Consider the following 22913-nt stretch of genomic DNA (forward strand, 5'->3'; position numbering starts at 1 on the left):
CTTCCTCCACCTGCCCTGTGTCCCTTTTGTATATCCTGTAGTCCTCAATGGACAAACATGCAGTGCACAGTATGAAATTGGCTGTTCTGATCTCTTTATCAAGCACAGCCCTAATGGTTTTGTTACATCCAGAGAACCTTTCTGATTCCATCCTTGTAGCCATGACAACACAAGATCCTGAAAAAGTACACATATCTGTCTCCATGAAGCCTGAGGGTGGAACCTCCCAGTCTGGCCTCCACAAGCTCCTCACTCCACGTCTGGCACAGTGGTGTGTAAGAAGGGCCCACAGCGGCACTAGATGGGCACAGAGCCCTTGCTCCTGTACCCACGTGTGTCCAAGGTGTGTCTTGGTGACACTATGCATTATCTCTTTCCTTCTCTGCTATATTTGTTAACTCAGCCATGTTCAACAGCCACTGTCCTGCTCTTCGTGTGACAAGAGGGAAGCACAAAGAAATGTCAACTGTCTTCAATGCTCATAAAGACAGTGACAATAACTTGCCACATATTGTGACAGGAGTATTGTTTGAGCAGTCACCTTTATCTCTGGGGGAATCTAATCTAGCAAGAAAAAGAGGAGACGATGCCACAGGAAAAGAGTGATGGGGTGCCTGAGGAAGGTGGTTACCACTGGGCCATGGCCAGGCCAACAGCCAGCTGCTTGAGAAACTACAGAAAGATAGGTTGGCCATGATTTGGTGGGAATGTCTTCCCTTTACTTTTTGCACACATTTTAAATATGTCGAGACCATTTTTTTTCAAGAAGGGAAAGAAAAGGGAAGGGAGAGGAGAAGAGGAGGAAGAACAGTATGGATATTGTTTGTCCACCAAAGGTGGACATACACTAAGACTTAGTTCACAATGAAGTAACAGTTTGAGGTGGAAGCTTGGGAGTTGGGCCTAGTGGGAGGTGAGTAGGTCATTAGGGTTCTAAACTGGGAAGTGCCTGTCTTTTACGAATTGGTAAGTCTCAAAGGACTAGACTGGCCAGATAAGAAAGGAATTAGCAGTGGGCAATGCCTAAGACTTAGAATACTGTCTTCAGACTCCCACAGCATAAAGGTTACCATCTGCAACTTCCATTATAATTAATCATATAATTGCAAAAGGAATCCTTTTTAAATATAATACTCTAGTTGTCTTAAATATTAATTCTTTTACCTCAAACAAATCATAATAAAACACTGCTTTTACTGTGTGTCCCTTATAGTCTCCACTATCAAAGATTAATTCCTGTTAGACTTTGTTAACACAGTGTTAGCACAAAGGTGCTCGTGGTTCATCGTCAGGGCTAAACGCACACACTATTCATGTGAAAATTTAGATGGAGCTGGGTGCTAGTTGCTCATACCTGTAGTCCTGGTGACTCAGGAGGCTGAGATCTGAGGATCATGATTTGAAAACAGCCTGGACAGGAAATTCTAAGACTATTATCTCTTACTCACTAGCAAGAAGCCAGAAGTGGAGCTGTGACTCCCATGGTAAAGTGCCAGCCTTGAGCAAAAAACACTACAGTACCAATTCCCTGAGTTCAAGTCCCAATAAACACACACACACACACACACACACACACACACACACACACACACACACACACACACACACACACACACAACACAGCTATACAATGCAAGTTTGTGATACAGCTATACAATGCAAGTTTGTGTGAATAGTGAAGAGATATCAGCAGGCATTTGGCCCAAATCCAGAAACAGGTGGCTGGACAGATTGAGGTAGGATGTGTGGGGATCTGTCCTCCATACTCACCTTGTTTGAGATGTCCAAATTGCAGCCTGCCTCACAGAGGGCCACCACAATAGGCACATTGCCATCTTTGCAGGCCACATGGAGTGGTGTGTTGCCATGCCTGTCTTGGAAATCCACAGAACACCCGTGGCTGAGAAGAGCCTTCATGACTTCCACCTGACAGCGCCTCACAGCGAGATGCAGGGCGATGTGTCCATCCTGAAACACAGCCAGCTCCATGAGTGCTTCTCATTTGGATAGGTGGCCCCTGCCTGTCCATCTCCACCCCACCCCCACCTCTGCACCAAAGTGCGGAGGCTTCATTGACAGCAGGATCACTACTACAACGCCCGACAGAGGTTACCAAAGTTATCAATTCAGCCTGGTGTGAGTGGCTCATGCCTGCAATCTTAACTGTTCAGAAGGGTGAGATTTGAAGATCGTGATTCAAAGCCAGCCCAGGTGGGAAAGTCCAATTAACGACCATAATGGCACTGTGGCTCAAGAGGCAAAGCACAATCCTTGAGCTAGTGCCCAGTGGTGCTCAGGGACAGCACCCAGGCCCTGGGTTCAAGCTCAAGACCAGCAACCCCTGCCTCCCCAAGTCATCATATCTACTTTGGAAGGGTATGACGCTGTATCTATTCCATGCTGAATAATCACGGCCTAAGAACCTTCCTTTCTGTGAGCCTCAATAAGACATTAAGAAATGATTGATAACTCAATGTTGACAAAAAGGAAATCTTTTTAAATTTCATTTTAATCATGATCCTCCTACCTCTGCTTCTACAGCAACTTGGATAATAAGCATAGGCCACCATGCCTGTCTTGTTCATAGGATAAATTCTCACTAACTTTTGCCTAGGCTAGTCAAATTGTGATCGTCTTATATATGCCTCCTGAACAGCTAGAATTACAGGTTTGTTCCACCATGCTCTGGCCTAAAAACCACTTTTAAAAATCTTTGTTCCGAAATACTAAGCAGACTCAATTATTTCATTTTTGAACCAAGAGAAACTGATAAAATGACAAAGAATAGTTTGCATGTAGGGGAGGCAGGTATAACTTGCTTTGCCCCTACATGCCACACAAAGAACCTAGGAACCCATTCTACTTATTGCAAAGGATTGAGAGACAGGGAAATTCTGAAGCATTTCTGTCTCTTATCTGTATGAGTTTCTCCATTCAGAACTGAGGCCACAGGGGTGGAGTCACTGCCTGTGATAGAGTTCTCATGGGTGGTAAGATGCTAGTAGTAACACTGACCTTAATCTACTAGATTCCAGTACCATCCCTCCCCAAGTTGTGACCAAAAAGAAAGTCTCCAGATATTACCAAGTCTCTGGGGACAGCCAGGTGCTAGTGGCTCACACTTGTAATCTTGGCTACTCAGGAAGGTGAGATCTGAGGATCACAGTTCAAAGTCAGTCCATGAATAAAAGTCCTGAGGACTCTTATCTCCAATTAACCATCAAAAAAGCCAGAAAAGTAGCTGTGGCTTAAGTGGTAGAGTACCAGCCTTAGGTGAAAAAGCAGGGACAAGGTTCATGCCCTGAGTCAAGCCTCAGGACTGGTGTATGCATGCATGTGTGTGTGCGCGCACGCATACACACACACACACACACACACACACACACACACACACACACACACACACACACACACACACACACACAGTCCGCCTTGAGAACCACTGTTCCCTACCAGGACAAGACTTCACAAACCAAGTTACTAAAGTAACTGAATCCTAACTTTAACTGGCTACAGCTACATCACAGCCACAGCCTCATTTTAAGTACAAGTTCATCATAAAAACATTATGCTGAATTTGCTTAGGCCAAAAGAACACACCTGGTCTACAACTGTCAGACAAGAGTTTGTCTAACAAAACCACCTTCTTTCTTTGTGAATCTGAAAATAAACACTACACTGCCAGTTTAAATCCCCACTGAGGAATGTCAGATTCAGTTATCATGGTACCTGCTCTAAAGCTGCGAAAGAAACAAAATATCTTGACCAGTTCCTCAGTTTTGGTTTTTTTTTTTTTTAAAAAAAAAGCCACATATGAATATACATGACTAAAACAAAAAACAGAAATCGTCATTAGCCTGGAGTAGGTGGCACACACCTAGCTATTTAGGAGATAAAGATTGGGAGAATCATGGTTGGAGGTCAGCCTGGACAAATAGTTCTCAACCAAGAGAAGTATGTGCCTGCCATTCTAGCTACAGCAGGAAGCAAAAATAGGAGGATCGAGATTCCCCGAAGGATGAGGCCAGAAGAGAAGATCCTATCTTAAAGATAAAGCAAAATGAGCTGAAGGTGTGGTTCATGAGGTACAGTACCTACTTAGCAAACATGAAGTAGTGGTCCCTGACCAAACAAGAAAATTAATAATAATACTTGATTATCTCAGAGATACAAATCCCCAGATCCCCAGATCAATTCTCGGTATGTGTGGCCCATTAATCACCTTGTCAGAGGCATTGAGGTCAGCTCCATGTTCAGCCAGACATTCCACAATGTCATGGTAGCCCCTGGCCGAGGCTGTCAGCAGTGGCGTCTCTCCTTCTCGGTTCTTGACATTCACGTTACAGCCTGCTTCGCAAAGGGATTTGGCCACCGAGTAGTAGCCGTGCCAGGCTGCACAGTGCAGGGGGGTTTCTTCTTCCTAACCAGACACAAGGGCACAGAGGAAGAGAATGCATCCATGGGGGAAAAGTACAAGGTAGGGTCAGCCCCAGTCAAATCCTGCAGCAAGGGCAGATCAAGGGTGTGGAGAGAAGGCGATCACAGCTAAGGGGAGAAATATTCATCTGAAATAATTACACCAGAGTGAGCCACTGTGATTAAGAACAGGGCCAATATTTCATCCTTCTTCTCTTTCCTGAATACTTAGCGTTGCATGAATTTGACTTTCTCAGCACATTACTGTCAAATGACTTTCGGGAGCCCACTGGAACCCTGAGCTCAGCTTTCCTAAACAATAGGGCCTCCATGTGGGTAGCTTTATAGCATCTTGCTTGCAGAATTGCCTTCATTTAACTTTATCTGAACCTATTAATAGGAGGAGAGAACATTTCTCTGAGCAAGAATTCGTCTAGCAATGTTCAGCCTCCAAGATTTCTGACATGGAAGGAAGACAAAGATGAGTTAGGACAGTCACTGCTCTGACAAGGAACTCAGGATAACTATATTCTAAGGAATCAAGGAAACTGCTCGGGACCTTGAGGTCTGGATGTTTCCAGTCCACCTCAACAGACCCAATTCTATCTCTGACAAGTGGGACGGGGTGTGGTTACAATTGGGTATGCAACTTAGGGAGAACATGGGAAAGTTACAGCACTGCATGTGAGAACCTGTCTCAGTAATAGACAACAAGAACCTGACTCCAAAGGAGTCCACGGTACTCTCAGCAGCCCGTGTGTAGATGCAGAGAGCAGAGGGGGTGAGCCCAGCAGCAGTCACGACCCACCTTGTCCTGGAAATTGGGATTTGAGCCAAAGCTGCACAGAAGCTGGACCACATCGGCATGGCCATAGCGAGCGGCCACGTGGAGGGCTGTCTCTCCAGACTGCAAAGGAAGCAGAGCATTCAGAGGGGCTGTGGAGAACACAGCACAGGGCCCCCTCTCAAGCATGGCTGGTCCACACTCTTCCCGTTGGTAAGGCGTTTTGTCCTCTCTTTCAGGCCATAGAAGCAGCCCTGATTTCTCCAATTGTTATTTTTGAGCTATGGTCTCCTTGTCCCTCAGGCATGTGCCTACTATGGGCTTTGCATCCACAGGTACCTGTCAGTGTACCCACCTTCCCTCCATAGAGATGGGAGTCTCTTGAACTTTTCTATCCCAGCTGGCCTGGTACTCTAATCCTCCTCATCTTAGCCTCATGTAGCTTAGAATAATAGGTATGCACTATGGAGTCCAGCTAGGGGTTGAGAACAAGTGTTTGAGAACGTTTCTGCTCTGCCTGGTCTTGAACCTTGAACTATGGTTGCCCACATTCTCAGCCTTCCAAGTATCCAGGAGTATAGGTATGAATCACTGGTATTACCTGTTTGTTTCCCTCCCTTCCTTCCTCTCTTTCTAAAAATACACCGAATAATTCTGCTTTTACTATTAGGTTCACCAAATGGCAGTTACTTCAATGTACAGTTTTATTTATTAACAGGTTTCTTGTGTCCGTGGATGTTTGGGGGATCTAGTTATTTCCTACATTCTTGGGAGATTTTTAAAGAATCTGCTCATACAACTAATTTTATTAGTGAATAATAAGTGTACCTCCTTTAAGATACTTCAATCTTCCCTTGAAAAAAAAAGTCAAAATAAACTAACTTAAAGTAGTCAGAACAAGTTATTTGATTACCAAATGCCAGAAAACTGCAGTGACAAATTTGTGAATGGGTAAGAATCTTATATGTCTCCTAAAGGCCCATGTGTTGAATGCTTGTTACCTACCTGTGGTGCTGTACTGCTGGGTGGTATGTGGCCTATAGGGGGTGGGGGCTAGTTCATGTCTTTGGCCTTAAAGTTGTCCCTGGGGGCATGCCTTTGAAAGGGATATTAAAACTCTGGCCTCTGCTTTTCTTCCTCTTTGCCTCCCAGGTGTCATGAAGTGAACAGTTTTGTCCCGTCACACACTCCAAACCACAGCTTTCCAAAAGCAATAGAGCTACTGGCCATGAACCATGACTTCTAGAACCATGAGCCAAAATAAACCTTTCCTCCTTTTGAATTGATACCCTCGGGGGTTTTGTCTCAGTGATAGAAACTATGGTTCAGTGAACATGGTTTAGTGAATGACCTATGAAATCACATATGGCCACCTTGACTAAACATCAGCAATGAGCTTTGGAAGCAGAGAAATAATATACAGTAGAATGACTAATGAATGAAAAGGTAGGAATCCTAGCTTGAGTCTGGTTCCAGAAATGCCAATTAGTGTACAAGATTCTGGTACAGACTGAATAAAATGAACATATATTAATGTCACTTGATAAACGGGAAACCTTCCTATGTACTCCAAATCCTTACTTTATGTGATCACCATACTAATCTAATCTACTAGTGCCAGTGATGTGTAAACTCAGATTGGTGAGCCACAGAAAAGAGGATGAGAATGGTAGGCGCTTCCACAGCACAGTGAATCTGAACATCTGCAATAGAGAGCTTGTGATATGGCAGATAATTCGCTACTTGCATTTTATGGTAACAATTTTACAGATTTCAAGTTAAGGCAGATTTTTAATATTAGATTGAGCCACGGATACAAAGTAACTTCTACCTTAAATTATCTGCAGGAGGGTTTTATCCTGAATTCTTAAGGTCCTTATTCTTTAGTTCTGGTAGACCAGAACTAAAATGTATCCTTTTACTATTTTCTCTAAAGAGTAGAGGCCTTACCTTGTCTTTCACATCCAGAGGGCATTTGTTCTCATTGAGAAATTTCAGAGTATCCACATGGCCATGACGAGAGGCCCAGTAGATGGCATTGGATCCACCCTGCATGAAGCCAACACAGTCATATGTCTAGAGAGCTCCCAGATATGAATGCATGTGTCCATTCCTAGGAGGCCACAAGCCAGAGGAAGCACTGGTTCTGACAACTTCACCACAGTTGTCAAAAGTGTTGCAATAGAGTAAGTTCAGCACGGGTTTCTCCCTAATACCTTTGAAACTAACGTTATTACTTATTGATCAATTTATTGTCATTAGTATTATAATTATTATTATTGTCCATCATGGGGCTTGGACTCAGGACCTGGGCACTATCCCTGAGCTCTTCTGCTCAAGGTTAGTGCTCTACCATTTTGAGCCACAGTTCCACTTCTGGTTTTCTGGTGGTGAACTGGAGATAAGAGTCTCGCAAACTTTCCTGCCCAGGTTAGCTTTGAACTGTGATTCTCAGATCTCAGCCTCCTGAGTAGCCAGGATTCCAGGCTCTACTTTTATTTATTTTAATAATGTAAAACTCTCATTTCAACCTCTTATTAACATTCCTTGTAGAGTCAGCTTTCAGTACCTGCAGAGGATGATTCCAGAACTCTCCATGATATACCAAAATCCATAGATGCTAAAGTCTACCCTTCACCCCACTTTTTTGTTTTCTTTGTTTTAATGTTTAAGCAGTTGGGCAAAGAGGTTTCAGTTTTAACCTGTCAGTTTCTTTGATTTTTTTTTTTTTTTTTGCCAGTCATGGGGCCTGAACTCTGGGCCTGGGTGCTGTCCCTCAACTCTTCAGCTCAAGGCTAGCGCTCTACCACTTGAGCCACAGCTCCACTTCTGGCTTTTTCTGCTTATGTGGTGCTGAGGAATCGAACCCAGGGCCTCATGCATGCAAGGCAAGCACTCTACCACTGAGCCACCTTCCCACCCCTAACCTGTCAGTTTATGAGTGCAATCCATGTTATCAATGTCATCCCTTCCCGTGTTCTCCACCATCTTTTCCCGACCTCCTCCATCCCCTCAAGTTCTATTTTTCTGTATGCTCAATTACCTTCTACAATGGTGTATTATTTGCATATAACCCATACACAGCCTCACATATACTTTAAATCAAGTCGAGATTACTCAGAACAGTCAACAGGATGGAAAAATTACCATATTATTTACAGAATAACAAGGACTACTTCCTGGAATTTTCTTCCTTGATATTTTCCATCTACAACTGGTTGAATCAATGGTTATATAGCCCGTGGATAGGCAGGGCTGACTATACTGGATAGGGTGAGATGGACCCATGTTGACAGTCTATTGCATAGGCTGGGGTCATGGATCAAGTGGTGGAGTTTTTGTCTAGCAAGTGTAAGGCCCTGAGTTCAAAGCCTGGTGCTACAACAACAATAACAATAACAAAAGCCTATGGCAACTGAGAACAGCTGCTTGCAATGATCATAATTGTTAATGGTATTATTTATACTTCGAAAGTGAGCTAAACCTCCAAGTGTGTCAACTTAATTCAGTGTATAATAAATATATAGGCAAGAGCATTTCTACTATATTAATCAAATAATGAAAACCTTTCCAAGTGTGACCTCAAAACCTTTCAACAAAACTTGGTCAGTAAAGAGGACAGTCGAGAGGATGAACAAAGAAATGCTGATATGAAGCTGCAGGGCCCAGGACCAGAGAAATCAGAGTCTTTTCCTAACACAAGTGCCACACTGAGCAACTGTCTAAGCAATACACATTCCTTTACAGGAAACAGAAACAAATTAGGGCATATTTGCCTTCTATGACCCCTGTGATCAGGAGCCATTTAGAAACACATAAAATAAGAATTCCTTTTCAATAAGTTAGAACTCACCTTATCCTGGACATCAATTCTTGATCCTCTCTTAATGAGTAGCTGAAGTATCTGAATATTGCCACAGCCAGCAGCAATGAGTAATGGAGGAGTCCCATGCTGGAAAAGATGAGAAGCAAGTATGATTTTTTCAGGTTTAGGAAGAAAGAAAAAGCCCAAACTTATCACCATTGTTCCCACAAATCTCCTGGGTCTCTACAAACTGAGTTGTGGCTGTCTGACAGAAAGAGAGACAGTCAGAGGGTCAAGCAGTCCCTCTCCCCTTTGGATTCACAATCAAAAGTGACACTGTCATTTTCAAGATGGGAAGGTCCAAAATGTCAGGGGTAGCTGGGCCCAGTGGCACATGTCTGTAATCAGGAGGCTGAGCTCTGACGGTCAAAGTTCATAGTGAGCCCTATCAGGAAGTACAACTATGGCTCAAGTAGTACAGTGCCAGCCTTGAGCAAAGAAGTAAAGAGCAGCTTCCAGGCCCTGAGCATGCGCGCGCGCTTACACACACACACACACACACACACACACACACACACACACACACACACACACGTCAGGGGCTGCGGTACAGTTGGAGAATAAAAGAAAGCTTTAGATGTAAGAAGCCCTTCTGTGTAACTCAAGTTAAAATTAACAGGAGTGGGTTTTGTCCCATAGTTCCAAATGAAAAGGAGGATGAAAAGCATTCTAATGACTTTCAAGATGGGACTTGAAGGTTCACTGTCACAGTGACATACCCACCCACCAGCCCAGGGAGAAGAAAATCCTACCTTGTTGGGTTGGTTAACATCGTAGTTGGACAATGAGCCCAGAAGGTGCTGCAAGCCTGGAACATTGTCATCATTGATGGCATGGATGATGGCTTTCATGACAAAAGAGTCTTCCTCATCCTGAGCCAGACATCAAGAAACACAAGCATGAGCTTGTTGGCCAAGAACCTCTTACCTTATCAGCATAAGAGAAATGAGTACACACTAGCTAAAGGTGAAATCTGGAGGAAGTAAGACATTGGATTCCCCATCTGCATGGTCATGAAAGGAACTGGAAGGTAAAATTTTGCCCTTTCCATGTGGCAAACCACTACCACCTGCCTGAACCTTATGTCACCTGCATTGTAACCTAGACAGCAAACAGCTTTCAAGATTCAGATTTTGAACAACAGTAATGACCAGTAACCTTTTTCTGTTTATCTTCAGAATTTGTTAATATATAGTTCCAGAACCAATGTGAAGAAAATAAAAAGCTGAATAGTGGTGTCTCAATCCTAGGTACTCAGGAGGTTGAGCTCTGAGGATATTGCAGTTCAAAAATGGTCCACCCAGACAGATCTTCAATTAACCAGCAAAAAGTTAGAAGTGGAGGAATGGCTCAATTGATACAGCACCATCCTTGAGTGGAAAATGCTAAGCAAGAGTGCAAGGCCAAGAGTTCAAACCACAATATCAAGAAAGGAAGAAAAGGAAGAGAAGGAAGAAAAGGAAGGAAGGGAGGGAGGGAGGGAGGGAATTGGAGGGAGAGAGGAGGAAGACAGGGGGAGGAAGGGAAGGAGGGACAGAAAGAGAGAAAAAAGAAGACAAACCACAGAATCAGGGAATGGTATATTTGAAAAAGTCTCAATTTGGAGATGTTCTAATTATTTATCCTTTTTTCCCCTGGCAATACTGAGATTTGAACCTAGGGCACTGTGCGTGCTAGGCAAACACTAACACTTGAGCCATTTCCCTCCCCCACCCCTGCCCCCTGCTCAGCATTTATTGGTCTGAGTATACTTGAAGTAGGGTTTTACTTTATGTCCAGACTTGCTTTGAACCATGAATACTGTTATTTATGTTTCTCACACAGCTGAGGTGACACCACACACCATCACATCCAGCTATTATAGTTGAGATAGAATCCTATACATTTTTGTCTATGCCAGTTCCTCTCTATATAAATATATTCCTTCCTGTATATACATGTGCTCCTAAATAGGAAGAATTAAAAAAAAAAGCAGCAGGGGCCAAAGGAAGCACAACTTATATATTTCTGAATATAAATAACTACAAAATATTAAATAAGAAGTTTGTTAATCTTTTCCACCTTGTATTTCTAAAATACAATACATTGAAAGTAAGAAATTAGCTAGGTACCAGTGGTCCATGCCTATAATGCTACTGAGGAAGAGGCTGAGATCTATAGGATTGTGGTTCAAAGCCAGCCTGGGCAGAAAAGTTCCCTATACTCTATTCCAAAAATGATGAGCAAAAAGTAAGACTGGAGATATGGCTCCAGTGTTAGAATGTTAACTGAGCAAGCTGAGTGAGTTCAAATCCCAGTACCAACTGCCCGGCACAAAAAACTCACTAAGAAATAAACTAGGGGCGGAAAAAATCCCAAACAAATTAAATTCTGGGCTAATAAACATACAGTAATGGCTATTAATATTTTCAAGTAAGTAAAGGTATGCCCAGAGGCTGAGTGTGTGCTTGGGAGGGCAGAATGGAAAAAGCTTTGCTGAAACTCTTTTTCCTGAATTCAGACGCACTCCATGAGGAATCTGCTCATTTATTTGTGTGCAGGACGCATCTTTAAGAACACCACAGGTTCTGCTTCTATCTCAATCCCAGTGGATAACTAGGAATCAGTTATTTGCATGGGGGCGGAAGTCCAAAAAAAACAGAGCAAACCCGAAGGATGAAATTACTTGTCGGAGGTTCCCCTGGGATTAGCAGTGCAGGGCAGGGAAGGAATCTACCTCTGGAAGGGGATCCTGACACCTGGGTGTCTCTTCAACCTAAACTTTTCACAGTGACATGTATTTCTCCAAACTGGTTATTCAATATGATTATAATTTACAGTCTTTAGTTACTCTCATTATCCTGCTCAGATTCATAGCTGTCATCTTTCCCCTGGCTCAATGCATTCCCAAGCAAGCCTTTCTCTTCTCTTCCTTACTTACTTCTCTTCCTACTTCTTTTTGAAAAATCTATTTTTCTTTCTTTAACCTCTCCAATCTGTTTCTTACTCCACACAAAGCTAGAGCTGGAGCCCTGGCGAAGCAGTTACTAGCTTGAGAAGAAAACAAGAGCAGGTGTGTGCTGACTAGTGTACGTATAGTCCCCTGTGCCTCCCAGGAAATGCTGGTGATTCAGTTACAGGGCAGGGTGGTTCCCACAGAACCTCCATGCCTGCCTTTTCTGTGGGGACTCTTTACCTCCCAAGTAAACAAAACCCTCTTGTCTGTCAGGGAAAAGCCTCATCAAATTTAGCTATGTCTACTCATATCTGAGGAGCTCATCTGTGATTAGGTTTCAGTTTGGGCTGGGAGAAATAGTGGTGCTGTTGTCTGGGGATCTGGGCTGTCAGTACCATGTCCATAAACCAAGTGAGTTTGGCCTCTGGTCTAACATAAGCCTCATCACTCAGCAGCTGGGCATTTTCCTTTCATGTTGGTGGGAGAGAAGGGGATAGGGACCATATGCCACTTCTGTACTACTATGATCCTAGAAGCCCTATGTTAGCGCCAATTGAGAGGTCTCATTTTAATTTATGTAAATTAGAATGAGTTCTTCCCTCTTGTCCTAGCCAGCATCTCTTTTACCAGAGAGAGAAAAGAGGGACAGAGAAAGAAAATGAATGTGTGTGGGTGTTTGTGTATGTGTGTGCAGGGGTATATACAGGGTCTGTGTACCATATGTTTGCAGTGTGTGTGTGGTATGTGGTATATATATGGTACGCAGATGAGTGGTGTGTGATATGTATGGTGTGTTATGCATTGTATGGTATGTGTAATGTGTGCTTTGTGTATGGTATGTCTGTCTGGTGTATGTGTGGTGTGTATTCATGGTATATATGTAATGTGTATGTGGTGTTTGTATATGTTGTGTGTGATAAAAGAGGTCTAGTGTAGGTATGTGTGTGGTGCGTGTTTTGGTGTGTTGTGTGTGGTAGAGTGCAGTGTGGTGTGTTTGTGTGGTAGAGACAGGTAAGAAGGTGGTGGTAGATATATTGCCAACCAAATCAAGGTGAAAAGGGAAGGTAAGACGCAAGGTAATGGCAAATCCTCCAGCTAGAACGGAATAAGCACAGGCCTGACATTTCCAGGGCTTGAGGTTTTCTGGATTGTCAAACACACAGGGTATCTTAAACATTACAAATCCACAGCACCAAGAAAGCTGGCTGAAGCAACCAGATCTGCTTACCAGAGTATCATCGCTGCGGGCCACGCTCATGTTACTTCGGGACAGGAACGACCGGGATAATCTTTGGCACAGGGATATCAAGCGAACAGATTGCTTCAATAAAGAAACGAAAAGACATAAAAAGTCAGGAGAGAGGATAGTGACAACACAGCCTTTAAGATGTGTTCTTAAGGACAGCATGCTTTTATCAGGCAGTGATCTTGAAGCAGATTGGACTATATCTGATAAAAGAGTAAAGGTCTTTTTAAAGGTCTTACAAGTCAAGAATATAGGAGAGACAGGTTCTCTGCATTTCATTATGAAGCTGTGGACCCTCTGCCTCCATGCATTGTTTTCTATCCTTTGAGGAAGATGACAATATTGTGACAAGCCCTGAACAGGTTCCCTTGGGAAAGTCCAGCATGCTAGGGGACAGACTCAGAATCCTCTGATCCAGGAAAGGTAGAAATGTGCTTATTAAAACATATATAGCTGGGTGCCAATGGCTTAGGCCTGTAATCCTAGCTACTCAATAGGCTGAGATCTGAGGATCACAGTTCAAAGTCAGCCCGGTCAGGAAAGTTCAGGAGACTCTTATCTCCAATTAACTACCAGAAAACCGGAAGTGGCACTGCAGCTCAAAGTGGTAGATTGCTTGCCTTGAGCTGAAGAGCTCAGGGACAGCACCCAGGCTCAGAGTTCAAGCCCCATGACTGACAAAAACAACAACAACCAAAAAAAACAACCAAATAAACAACAACAAAAAAAAAAACGCATATAGCTGTGGAAGCAGTCAAGGACCCCTGCAGACATCTTGGCATTTTTTTTTTCTTGTGCTAGTATTGAGGCTAGAACTCAAGGCCTCACACTCTCAATGGTTTTTTGCTTCACAATGCTGAACTCAGTGCTATCCTTGAGCTTTTTTGTTCAAAGCCAGGACTCTACCACTAGAGGCACAGCTTGTCTTCAAGCTTTTTTCGTGGTTATTTGGAGATAGGAGTCTCACAAACTTTACTGCCCAGGTTGGCTTCAAACTATGATCCTCAAATCTTAGCCTCCTGCTCAATTCTAAATTTAATAAACACATGTACTCATGTAACTACCATAGCTATGAAGACATAGTGTAGTAAGGAATAGTTTTGTTTGATGAAAGAAAATACAAATTTACATTGGAAAGAATGAATAGGAATAAAATACAGTTTTTAATCTTTGAAAATAAAATGACAGTGCAGAAGATTACAAGGTGAATTTCTAAAAATTAGATTTTTTTTTAATTGTCAATATCAGAAGAGATGAGCCCTGATGGCACAGATTTATGCAGAAGAAAGAGACTATATGAATCCTTTCTTTCCAATCTTACTTTCCATTTTTTCCGGGCTGCAAACTTCTTGAATTTCTCCATGTTGACTGCTGATGCTTTTCTACTAAGTGCTTGCTGTGTATCTTTAGGCTGAAATGGAAGTTCAAGGAAAAAAAAAAATTAAGAGTTCTCCCATTATAGAAATGGGTTATCTGACAATTTCCCCTAGCCTCTCATTACTCCCATAGGCTTACACAGTTAACCTTCCTAAAATAGCACACCAAGCTGGGAAAACATGCAAGATCTAGAATCCTAGCCTCAGCAGGCTGACTCTTAACAGCTAGGGTGTGATATCATGCATAAACACCGAGTCTTCTTGGGGAGAAGTTGAGCTGGCAGCCAAATTAAATTACAGCTTGCCACACTGATAGTTTGGGAATGGCAAGACTCAGGAGGACTCACTTGGACATCCTTAAGTAGTTTTGACCTGGGAAGGATCTCAGTGCTGCTTTCCTATAGCATTCAAATTCCTGTTACTGCCTTTTGTGTGAAAGATGTATTCAGGTACTGGGCTGCAGCCTTGAGAGGAGCTCAGGCAACTGTTGGGAACTCACCAAAGCCAAGAGATCATTACTTGCCTCTAACCTACTTCTATGAGGTCCATTTATGGATTCCGTGAGTTTGATCTGTACTGATCATCTTAAATGTTCCTCAAAGACTCATTCTAAAGACTTGGTGGTGAGTATCTGGTTGTACTTAGAGATGGAGCTTAGTAGAAGGAATTTAGGAGGTCACTTAGAAAATAATTTTGAAGAGCACCATAGCTTACAGCTTACCTTGATCCAGGGATGCTGCAAGCTATCATGAATTGTCATTCTCTTCCTATTGAGGAGGGGGGAGAGGAAGAGAAAAACTGTCGTTACCATAACAGCAATCACCAATATTGTCACTCTGAGAAAAATACAGTCAAAGGCTACTTGAAGAGTAAAAGCCGAAAACATTAAACTCCTTTTGACTATTTCATTATGTGTGCAGAGTTAAAAGGCTCTCTCAGTGCATTTTCTGAAGGCCTTCATTCCCACGGCATTTCAGCTAGGACTAGCTGAAATAGACACGGTGACCTTTTTTTTTTTTTTTTTTTGGATCTGGTCGTGGGGCCTGAACTCTGGGCCTGGGCACTGTCCCTCAGCTCTTCAGCTCAAGGCTAGCGCTCTACCACTTGAGCCACAGCGCCACTTCCAGCTTTTTGCTTATGTGGTGCTGAGGAATCGAACCCAGGGCCTCAGGCATGCAAGGCAAGCGTTCTACCACTGAGCCACCTTCCCAGCCCCGACACGGTGACCTTGAATACCACAGTGCTGGTCCCTGGCCACCTAAGGCTATGGCTGAGCATAGTAGAATAGTGGACACTCACTTTGGATCCTTGACCAGCAGTCTTCTGATGAAATCTTTGGCTAGGCCACTGGTATTACTGAAGTATTCTTCCTCAAATTCATAGTTGACAGCAGATACATTTGCTAATGTTTCTTGCTTAGTGTCTCCAAGAAATGGGGAGGCTCCACTTAGACTAAGAAAAGTGAGGGTACAAAACATTAGTGATTTCCCCTTATGCTATAATTTTCCCCCATAAAATCTGGTAAATACAGCCTAGAAAAGATCAGAATCTGGTACCTGACCAGGCACATTAAAATTCAGTTACATTTCATTAGGTATTTAACTGTCAGGGCCAAAAATGCTATCTTAATGTAAAGGATTCATTTACAAAGTTAATCTGGCCTAGTGGCTCATGCCTATAATTCTAGCTGCTCAGGAGGCTGAGATCTGAGGAGAGAAGTTTGAAGTCAGCTGGGCAGGAAAGTCTGTGAGGCCAAAAGCAGAGGTATGGGTCTTCAAGCCTTGTAAGTACCATCTTTGAAGAAAAAGCTAAGGGACAGCACCGGGGACCTGAATTCAAGCTCTAGTTCTGGCACAAAATAAGCAAATACATGAATACATAACATCTAGTAATTTAAAATAAAACCTCCTCATCCTATTTTTTCATAATGATAACATATTGTCTTATAGCAATTATTCTATCGTTTGGAATGATTAATTAAGAGACAATTATTATAAACTAAACATGCTTTGGGAGTGTGACATGAATTCATTTCATTGAGCATATTCAAACTGAAGAGATCAACATGACACATTAAAAATATGACCTCAAAGAAAAGAATGAATGAGTCTGTGGATTTTGGTACTTACAGAATATAGGTTATTACTCCGATACTCCTAGACACAAAAACAAAACAAAAAGACATGTCAGAAGAACAGTAAAATATATCAGGAAGATAGCAACATTAAGGACATGCTCCTTACCACATATCTGCCTCAAGACCAAGTGGTTCATAGTTGACTATCTCAGGAGCTAAGGAGAAATAAACAATCATTTATCCTGGGAAGGAAGCAAACCAAGAGATTTATCTTCATGTAGCGATCAAAAATGTGGACCATAGAAATAATCTTACATTCCGTCAGTGTTATATTTATGAGACATAAATGATCAAGGGAAAGAACAAAGGAACTTACCAACAAACTCTGGTGTCCCGAATATATTTTTGAATTCATTGCCAAAGTCAATTTTATGGGCCAAACCAAAGTCAATGATCTTGATTCGAGGTTTCGGGACATTTCTATCCAAAAGCATTATGTTCTCAGGCTTAAAAAAGAGAGAGATTAAAAAAAAACTATAATATATTATGATGTTGACACAAGAGTACGAAATAGTTCCTTCTTATTCCTAAAAAAGTAGGGAAAGAAAAGGTAGTTGCAAGAGACTAGTAGGGCAAAAATGTTTTGGTTTAGGCTCTCACAGAAGCAAGTGTGAGATAAAAATTTAGGACTTATACTGGTGACTACTAAGGAGGCTGAGATCTAAGGAGCAAGGTTTAAAGCCAGCCTACCCAGGGAAGTCCATGAGACTTCTAACTTTAATCAGCAAAGAGCTGGAAATGGAGCTGTGGCTTAAGTGGTTAGAGTACTAGCCTTGAGTAATAAAACTCAGGGAGTGCCTAGGCCCTGAGTTCAAGCCATAGTATGGGCAGAAAGAAAGAGAGAAAAAGGGAGGGAGGGAGGGAGGGAGGAAAAGGAAGAGGGAGAGGGAGGGGGAGAAGGAAGGAAGGAAGGAAGGAAGGAAGGAAGGAAGGAAGGAAGGAAGGAAGGAAGGAAGGAAGGAAGGAAGGAAGGAAGGAAGGAATCTGTGTGCTATGGTGTATCAAGGTGGTAGTACAGTCCTGCTGGGAAACTTGGGAAGGAAGAAGAGATCTCTCAGGATCATTTCAACTGAAGCACTGAGGAGTGGGGAGTGTCCAGCATCTCCCCATCCTCCATTGCTGAGAACTGCATTGTGAGTATTTATTCTTCAGCCTTCCCAGCTCATAGGACCAGAAACAAAGACATCAAGCAGAAAGGTAGCAAGCCACCTTTGGGGCACGGATTAATGAATACTGATGAGATACAAATGGGTCCTTGAGAGCTTTGCTAGAAGTGTAGAGAAAAACCTTCTTTTGCAGTCTTTTTCATTCATCGATCTGACCCAAGCTTTGCCATGTTTCTTCTCAGTTCCTTGAGTCAAAATTTGAATCTAACACTGTCACTACCTGTTGCTCCAGTGTCTTTCCTTCCCACAGAGGGTCTGACTCTATGGTAGATGGGGATGTGACTTACACTTCTCTCCATCTCCCATAATGCCTTGTCTCAAGCTGGGCACAGACATAAGTCAACCAATCTAAAAGTGGAGTTTGCTTGATAACTAATGTCAAGATCAAACCACATCTCAGCAATCAACAGGAAAATAAAACTCAAGTCATCTTGAATGTTTCCTATAGCCACCAGAGGCTAGAAACTGCCAGCTACTGGGCACTCCAGGTTAACTCAGGGGAGCACTTAGCTTAAAGAGCTGGCTAACAGACCCCACTGAGCTTTCTCCAATAATTCCTGTGAGCAATTATTCATTTTAAGCCACTATCCCACAGAATCAAGCATCCCAGCAGAATTAATATGCATCATGATTTATATTAATAATCCCATCTGTTAAGCCCAAACAAGCAAGAAATACATCTGGTTCGGATGTCTCACTTTTTCTCAGCAAATAAATCACAAAGTTTGCAGCTGGCGTAAGTTCCACTCTGGTCTCAGCAACGTACCTTAAGATCAAAGTGGGCGATCTGCAGGGAATGCAGGTAGTAAACACCATTCAGAATTTGCTTGAGAAATTCAGTTGCTTCCTCTTCAGTCAGTGATTCTTTCTCAGCTAAGAAGTCAAACAGCTCTCCACCTGCAACACTGAGCAGACAGGAAGCAGAGGTTAGTCGTGACTAGTCTATTTCACAGTGATTCACATGCTCTCAGAGACTGCTGACCTGCTCAGAGGCAAAGGAGAAAGTTTACAGATCTGCTGACACTATGAAGTCTGTAGTCAGTTCTCTGATAATTTGCATCTAGGTAGTGTTTGGGGGTGTGTTTCAGCACTGGGGCTTGAACTCAGGGCCTGGGAGCTGTCCCTTAGGTTTTTAGCTCAAGGCTGGCCCTTTAACACTTGAACCACACCCATGCATCTGGCCTTTTTAGTTGTTAACTAGAATTAAAAATCTCATGGACTTTCCTGTCTGAGCTGGCCAGGATCCTTGATCCACAGATCTTAGCCTCCTGAGTAGCTAGGATTATAGGCATGAGCCATTGTGCCCAAACTCAGCACTTTGGGACCACTTTCTTATTGTGCTTTGTTCACAACTAAAGCTACAGAGCAGAGAGGAAAAGTTGTGAAGGATTAAAAAAAAATACCTCAACAATATAGCTTTAAAACATTTTATTTAGACACACTTAGAGATCTTAATTCACAATCAATGCCCACTTCATATGAGACTTACAAAATAAATCACCCTCTCCCATCAGAACCCAGAAAGTTCATAATCTGCATTAAACAAGTCACTTTTTGTTATGTAAGTAGTTGTACAAAGATGTTTCAATTCAGCATGTCATTTTATGGGTGTAATACATCCTGAGCCATGCCACTCCTGGCATCATTTTCTCTTGATAATCTCCACTGTTATCAATGTTAAGCCCCATTATAAGAGGTAGTCCCATAAGGACATTTTGGTTTGGTATCTGTTTATACACACGGTTGCAGATGTGACTTATGAAGCTCATACATAGTAATGACATAAGACCGAAATGTACATATTTGGTTGAGGGTTCATTTGGTCTGCTTCCAGAGTGTAAGCCTATACAGGCAGCTGTCAGACCCCCACCTCTGTTGGTGATTGCTGTGCCCACAGATCAGTGCCAGCCAGCTACACAGCAAGCAGTCAACACCTTCTCATTCCATGTGCGAGAGAACACATTCCCTTATAATCTCCACAGCGGTGCTTAATGGCAAATAACAGGAAACTTTTAATAAGGGTTTTTGTAAGTTAATCTTTATAAACTTAACCATACACTCACAACATAATAATTAAGTGTAATTATGCAGAAAACTTCTACATTCTTTATCTTCCTTTCAACAAGAAAGTTCCATACACATTGTACCTACTGACTCTGTATTTCCTCACAATAAGAAAACTGGTGTTCGTGAGATTAAACAGTAATGACAAGAGAGCAGATTCACATTTTTATCTTTTGTGCTGGTACTAAGCATTTTCACTCAAGGCTGGTGCTCTACCACTTGTGTTACAGCTCTACTTCCAGCTTTTTGCTGGTTACTTAAAGATAACTGTCTCACAGACTTCCCTGCCTAGGCTAGCTTCAAACCTTGATCCCCAGATCTCAGCCTCCTGAGTAGCTAGGATTACACACACATGTACCACTTGTGCCCTGCTTGCATAAGTCAAGCTCCACCGGCCTCAGAGCTATTGGAGATGCTTTGGCAATGCAGATTCTGGGGCTCCCTTCCAAACTGCTGCGTGAGCCCTTTTATGAGTGGAGACTAGGAAACAGCACTTCGAACAAGCACCCCAAAAGCAGAGAAGCTCTTTCCAAGTGTTCCTTCTCCAAACTGCCCTGTGGTTCACCCAGAAGGTAGTGTGATTCTCCCTGCCCTGGGCCTCTGCCACATGGGCCTGGCAGAGGCAAGGAGCCCTGGGCATGAATGAAGCATGGACATCCTCTCTGGATATGACCTAAGTGTGCCCAGTGGACAGCAGAGACCTGCAGAGAGCATCGACTCCACCCATGCGGTGCCTGCCCCTCCACCCTGCACACTCAGTATTGCTCTGGGGAAACAAAATCAACCCTTCTCTCTCCCCTCTTCCACAGGGGTACCTTAAAGTAACAATGGGACATTCTCCTGCACTACTCTGAAAAAAAACAAGAGGAGAAGGAATTCTTCAAGTATAAAGAGGATTTTAAAAAGGGGGAGAAAATGGGAGATGGCAAACTAGCCGACTCCAAGAAAATTGTGCTATCCTGTTTGTGTGCCCAACCCTCCTCTGGCGTGCCCCTCATTATACAAAGAAGCAGTATGGTGTGCTAGTGTGTCCAGGTTCAAATCTCACTTCTGTCTCCTCAGCTAGCCCAGTGACCCAGAGGTTATCCTTTCCACTGTGCCTGATTTGCTAAAAACAGAGTTCCTAAGACCTTTTCCTTTAAGGATTATGAGGACCAAAGATAATAGATAAATGTACAGCACCGCCAAGTCTGGCACAAGGTTGAGCTGAAGTCCAAAACCTGGGATCTAAGTTGGGCACCAGTGGCTCATGCCTAGAAGCCCATAAACCTCTTATCTCCAGTGAACCAGGAAAAAGCCAGAAGTAGAGCTGTGTTGCAAATGGTAGAGAGCCAGCCATGAGTGAAAAAGCTAAGGGACAGTGTCCAGGCTCTGAGATCAAGCCTTTGGTCTGACACCAAACAAAGAAACAAACCCAACCCTGGAAACTACTGTCACTACACTGGAAGGACACAGGAGACAACAGGGCCCAGGCCCAAAGAGGCTTCAGTAGCAAAGCCCTTTCTGCTCTCCTCTCCTCCTCAGGTTAGTCCAGTAGTCCAGGTGAGCCACTGGGAAGAAGAGAAAGGAAGGAGAAGAAGGGGTGGGAAGGAAATAAAGGGGGATAATCACAGCTTATAGAGTTGTCCTAGGTACCAGGACATGTAAAGTCCTTGGTGCTTGGCAAATACTGCTTTTTTTTCCTATGTGGCTTCAAACCATAGCAGCAGTGTTATACTGGGATGTCTAGCAACAGGCTCTGCAAAGCCCATTCCTAAAGTATCTTGTTCCCCAGGATCATTTTAAGCCACCCACATGGTGTCATGACTGGAGTAGACAGATACACAAACCCCTTTGTGTCCTGGACCAGCTGGCTCTGACCCAGCCCTGCCCACTGTGGTGCTCTGTATTTTCCAAAGATGGCGTAATGGAATCTCATCCCTGGACCCTTCTACACTGAGATCTTACCATCCTCACCCAAGACAAGGCATCGATGGCTGGCCTCTAAGTTGTGGGCAAACCCTGTGACTGCTCTGGGCCAATAGGATACCGCAGCAATGACTGTGCCACCTCTGGAGTGGTCCTTCACAGGCTAGGCAGCCTCCATATCCTTCTCCCTGAAGCTCTCATTTGAGACCTAAATGATACTATCCCAAGCTTCACTGAAAGAGCTGTTTAATTAAGCATCGGGATAATTAGAGAGCATCAGTCCCACAGGTCCAGGAACCCTGGAGCTCTGAAAGCCCTCTGTATGTACTGATCTTGCTTCGTCTATACATATATACTCATCCTCTTTCCTCCCTTCCTATGTGCTCATCCTGTTTCCTGTCTCTTCTTCTCTATATATTCCTCTTCTTCCTTCCTGCTATATAGAGTGTATATGAGTATGTGTGTGTATAATATATATATATATATATATATATTATACACACACACACTCCTTCCAACTATATACTCACCTTCCTTCCTACATAACACTCATCCTCATATATATATATAGCTTCTTCCTCCCTATATACTCCTTCTCCTGGTCCCCTTGGTTAAAGGATCTGCTGTCCCCAGTGCTCAGGGTAGCTCAGCAGATAGCCCTCAAAGACAGCCCTGAATTTTACATCTTAGTTTATTTAGAGTTATTGTCAAGAGGTATTTGGGTACCACCTTACTCCACCTGGGGGCACTAAGTTATATTTAAAGGAGAAATCATGTCAAAATGCTTGGAGAAATTATTTATGCCTTGAGGACACAACCTGATATACTTTTCCCATCCCATTTTTCTTGACCTAAATTAAAAATAATTGTTGAACAGGGCACAAATAAGCCATTTGTTCACAGGAGGTTTCCAAAGTATAACTTAAAATTTTTTAGGCTGAATGCAGTGGCTTTTGTCTATAATCCCAGGTGTTTATGAGGCATAGATTGGAAAGATCATGGCTGAAGCCAGCCTA

At 43.0% G+C, this 22913-nt stretch overlaps 1 protein-coding gene across 3 annotated transcripts in view; it reads right to left on the minus strand.

The window, feature by feature from the left end:
• The window catches only part of Dapk1 (death associated protein kinase 1), a 204195-nt gene that overhangs the window by 43291 nt on the left and 137991 nt on the right, over window positions 1–22913 (minus strand). For all 3 annotated transcript variants that reach the window (XM_042686658.1, XM_042686656.1, XM_042686657.1), the window contains exons 4-17: window positions 18692–18830; window positions 17076–17205; window positions 16866–16914; window positions 16752–16778; window positions 15922–16074; window positions 15344–15389; window positions 14568–14657; window positions 13229–13321; window positions 9818–9937; window positions 9054–9152; window positions 7151–7249; window positions 5225–5323; window positions 4223–4420; window positions 1771–1968 (exon numbers count right to left, since the gene is read on the minus strand). In XM_042686658.1, coding sequence (XP_042542592.1) covers window positions 1771–1968; window positions 4223–4420; window positions 5225–5323; window positions 7151–7249; window positions 9054–9152; window positions 9818–9937; window positions 13229–13321; window positions 14568–14657; window positions 15344–15389; window positions 15922–16074; window positions 16752–16778; window positions 16866–16914; window positions 17076–17205; window positions 18692–18830 — 1540 coding nt within the window. The remainder of the gene's footprint in view (window positions 1–1770; window positions 1969–4222; window positions 4421–5224; window positions 5324–7150; window positions 7250–9053; window positions 9153–9817; window positions 9938–13228; window positions 13322–14567; window positions 14658–15343; window positions 15390–15921; window positions 16075–16751; window positions 16779–16865; window positions 16915–17075; window positions 17206–18691; window positions 18831–22913) is intronic.

The sequence above is a fragment of the Dipodomys spectabilis genome, unplaced genomic scaffold (genome assembly GCF_019054845.1).
Source record: "Dipodomys spectabilis isolate Male_0828 unplaced genomic scaffold, ASM1905484v1 ptg000098l, whole genome shotgun sequence".
NCBI lineage: Eukaryota > Metazoa > Chordata > Mammalia > Rodentia > Heteromyidae > Dipodomys > Dipodomys spectabilis.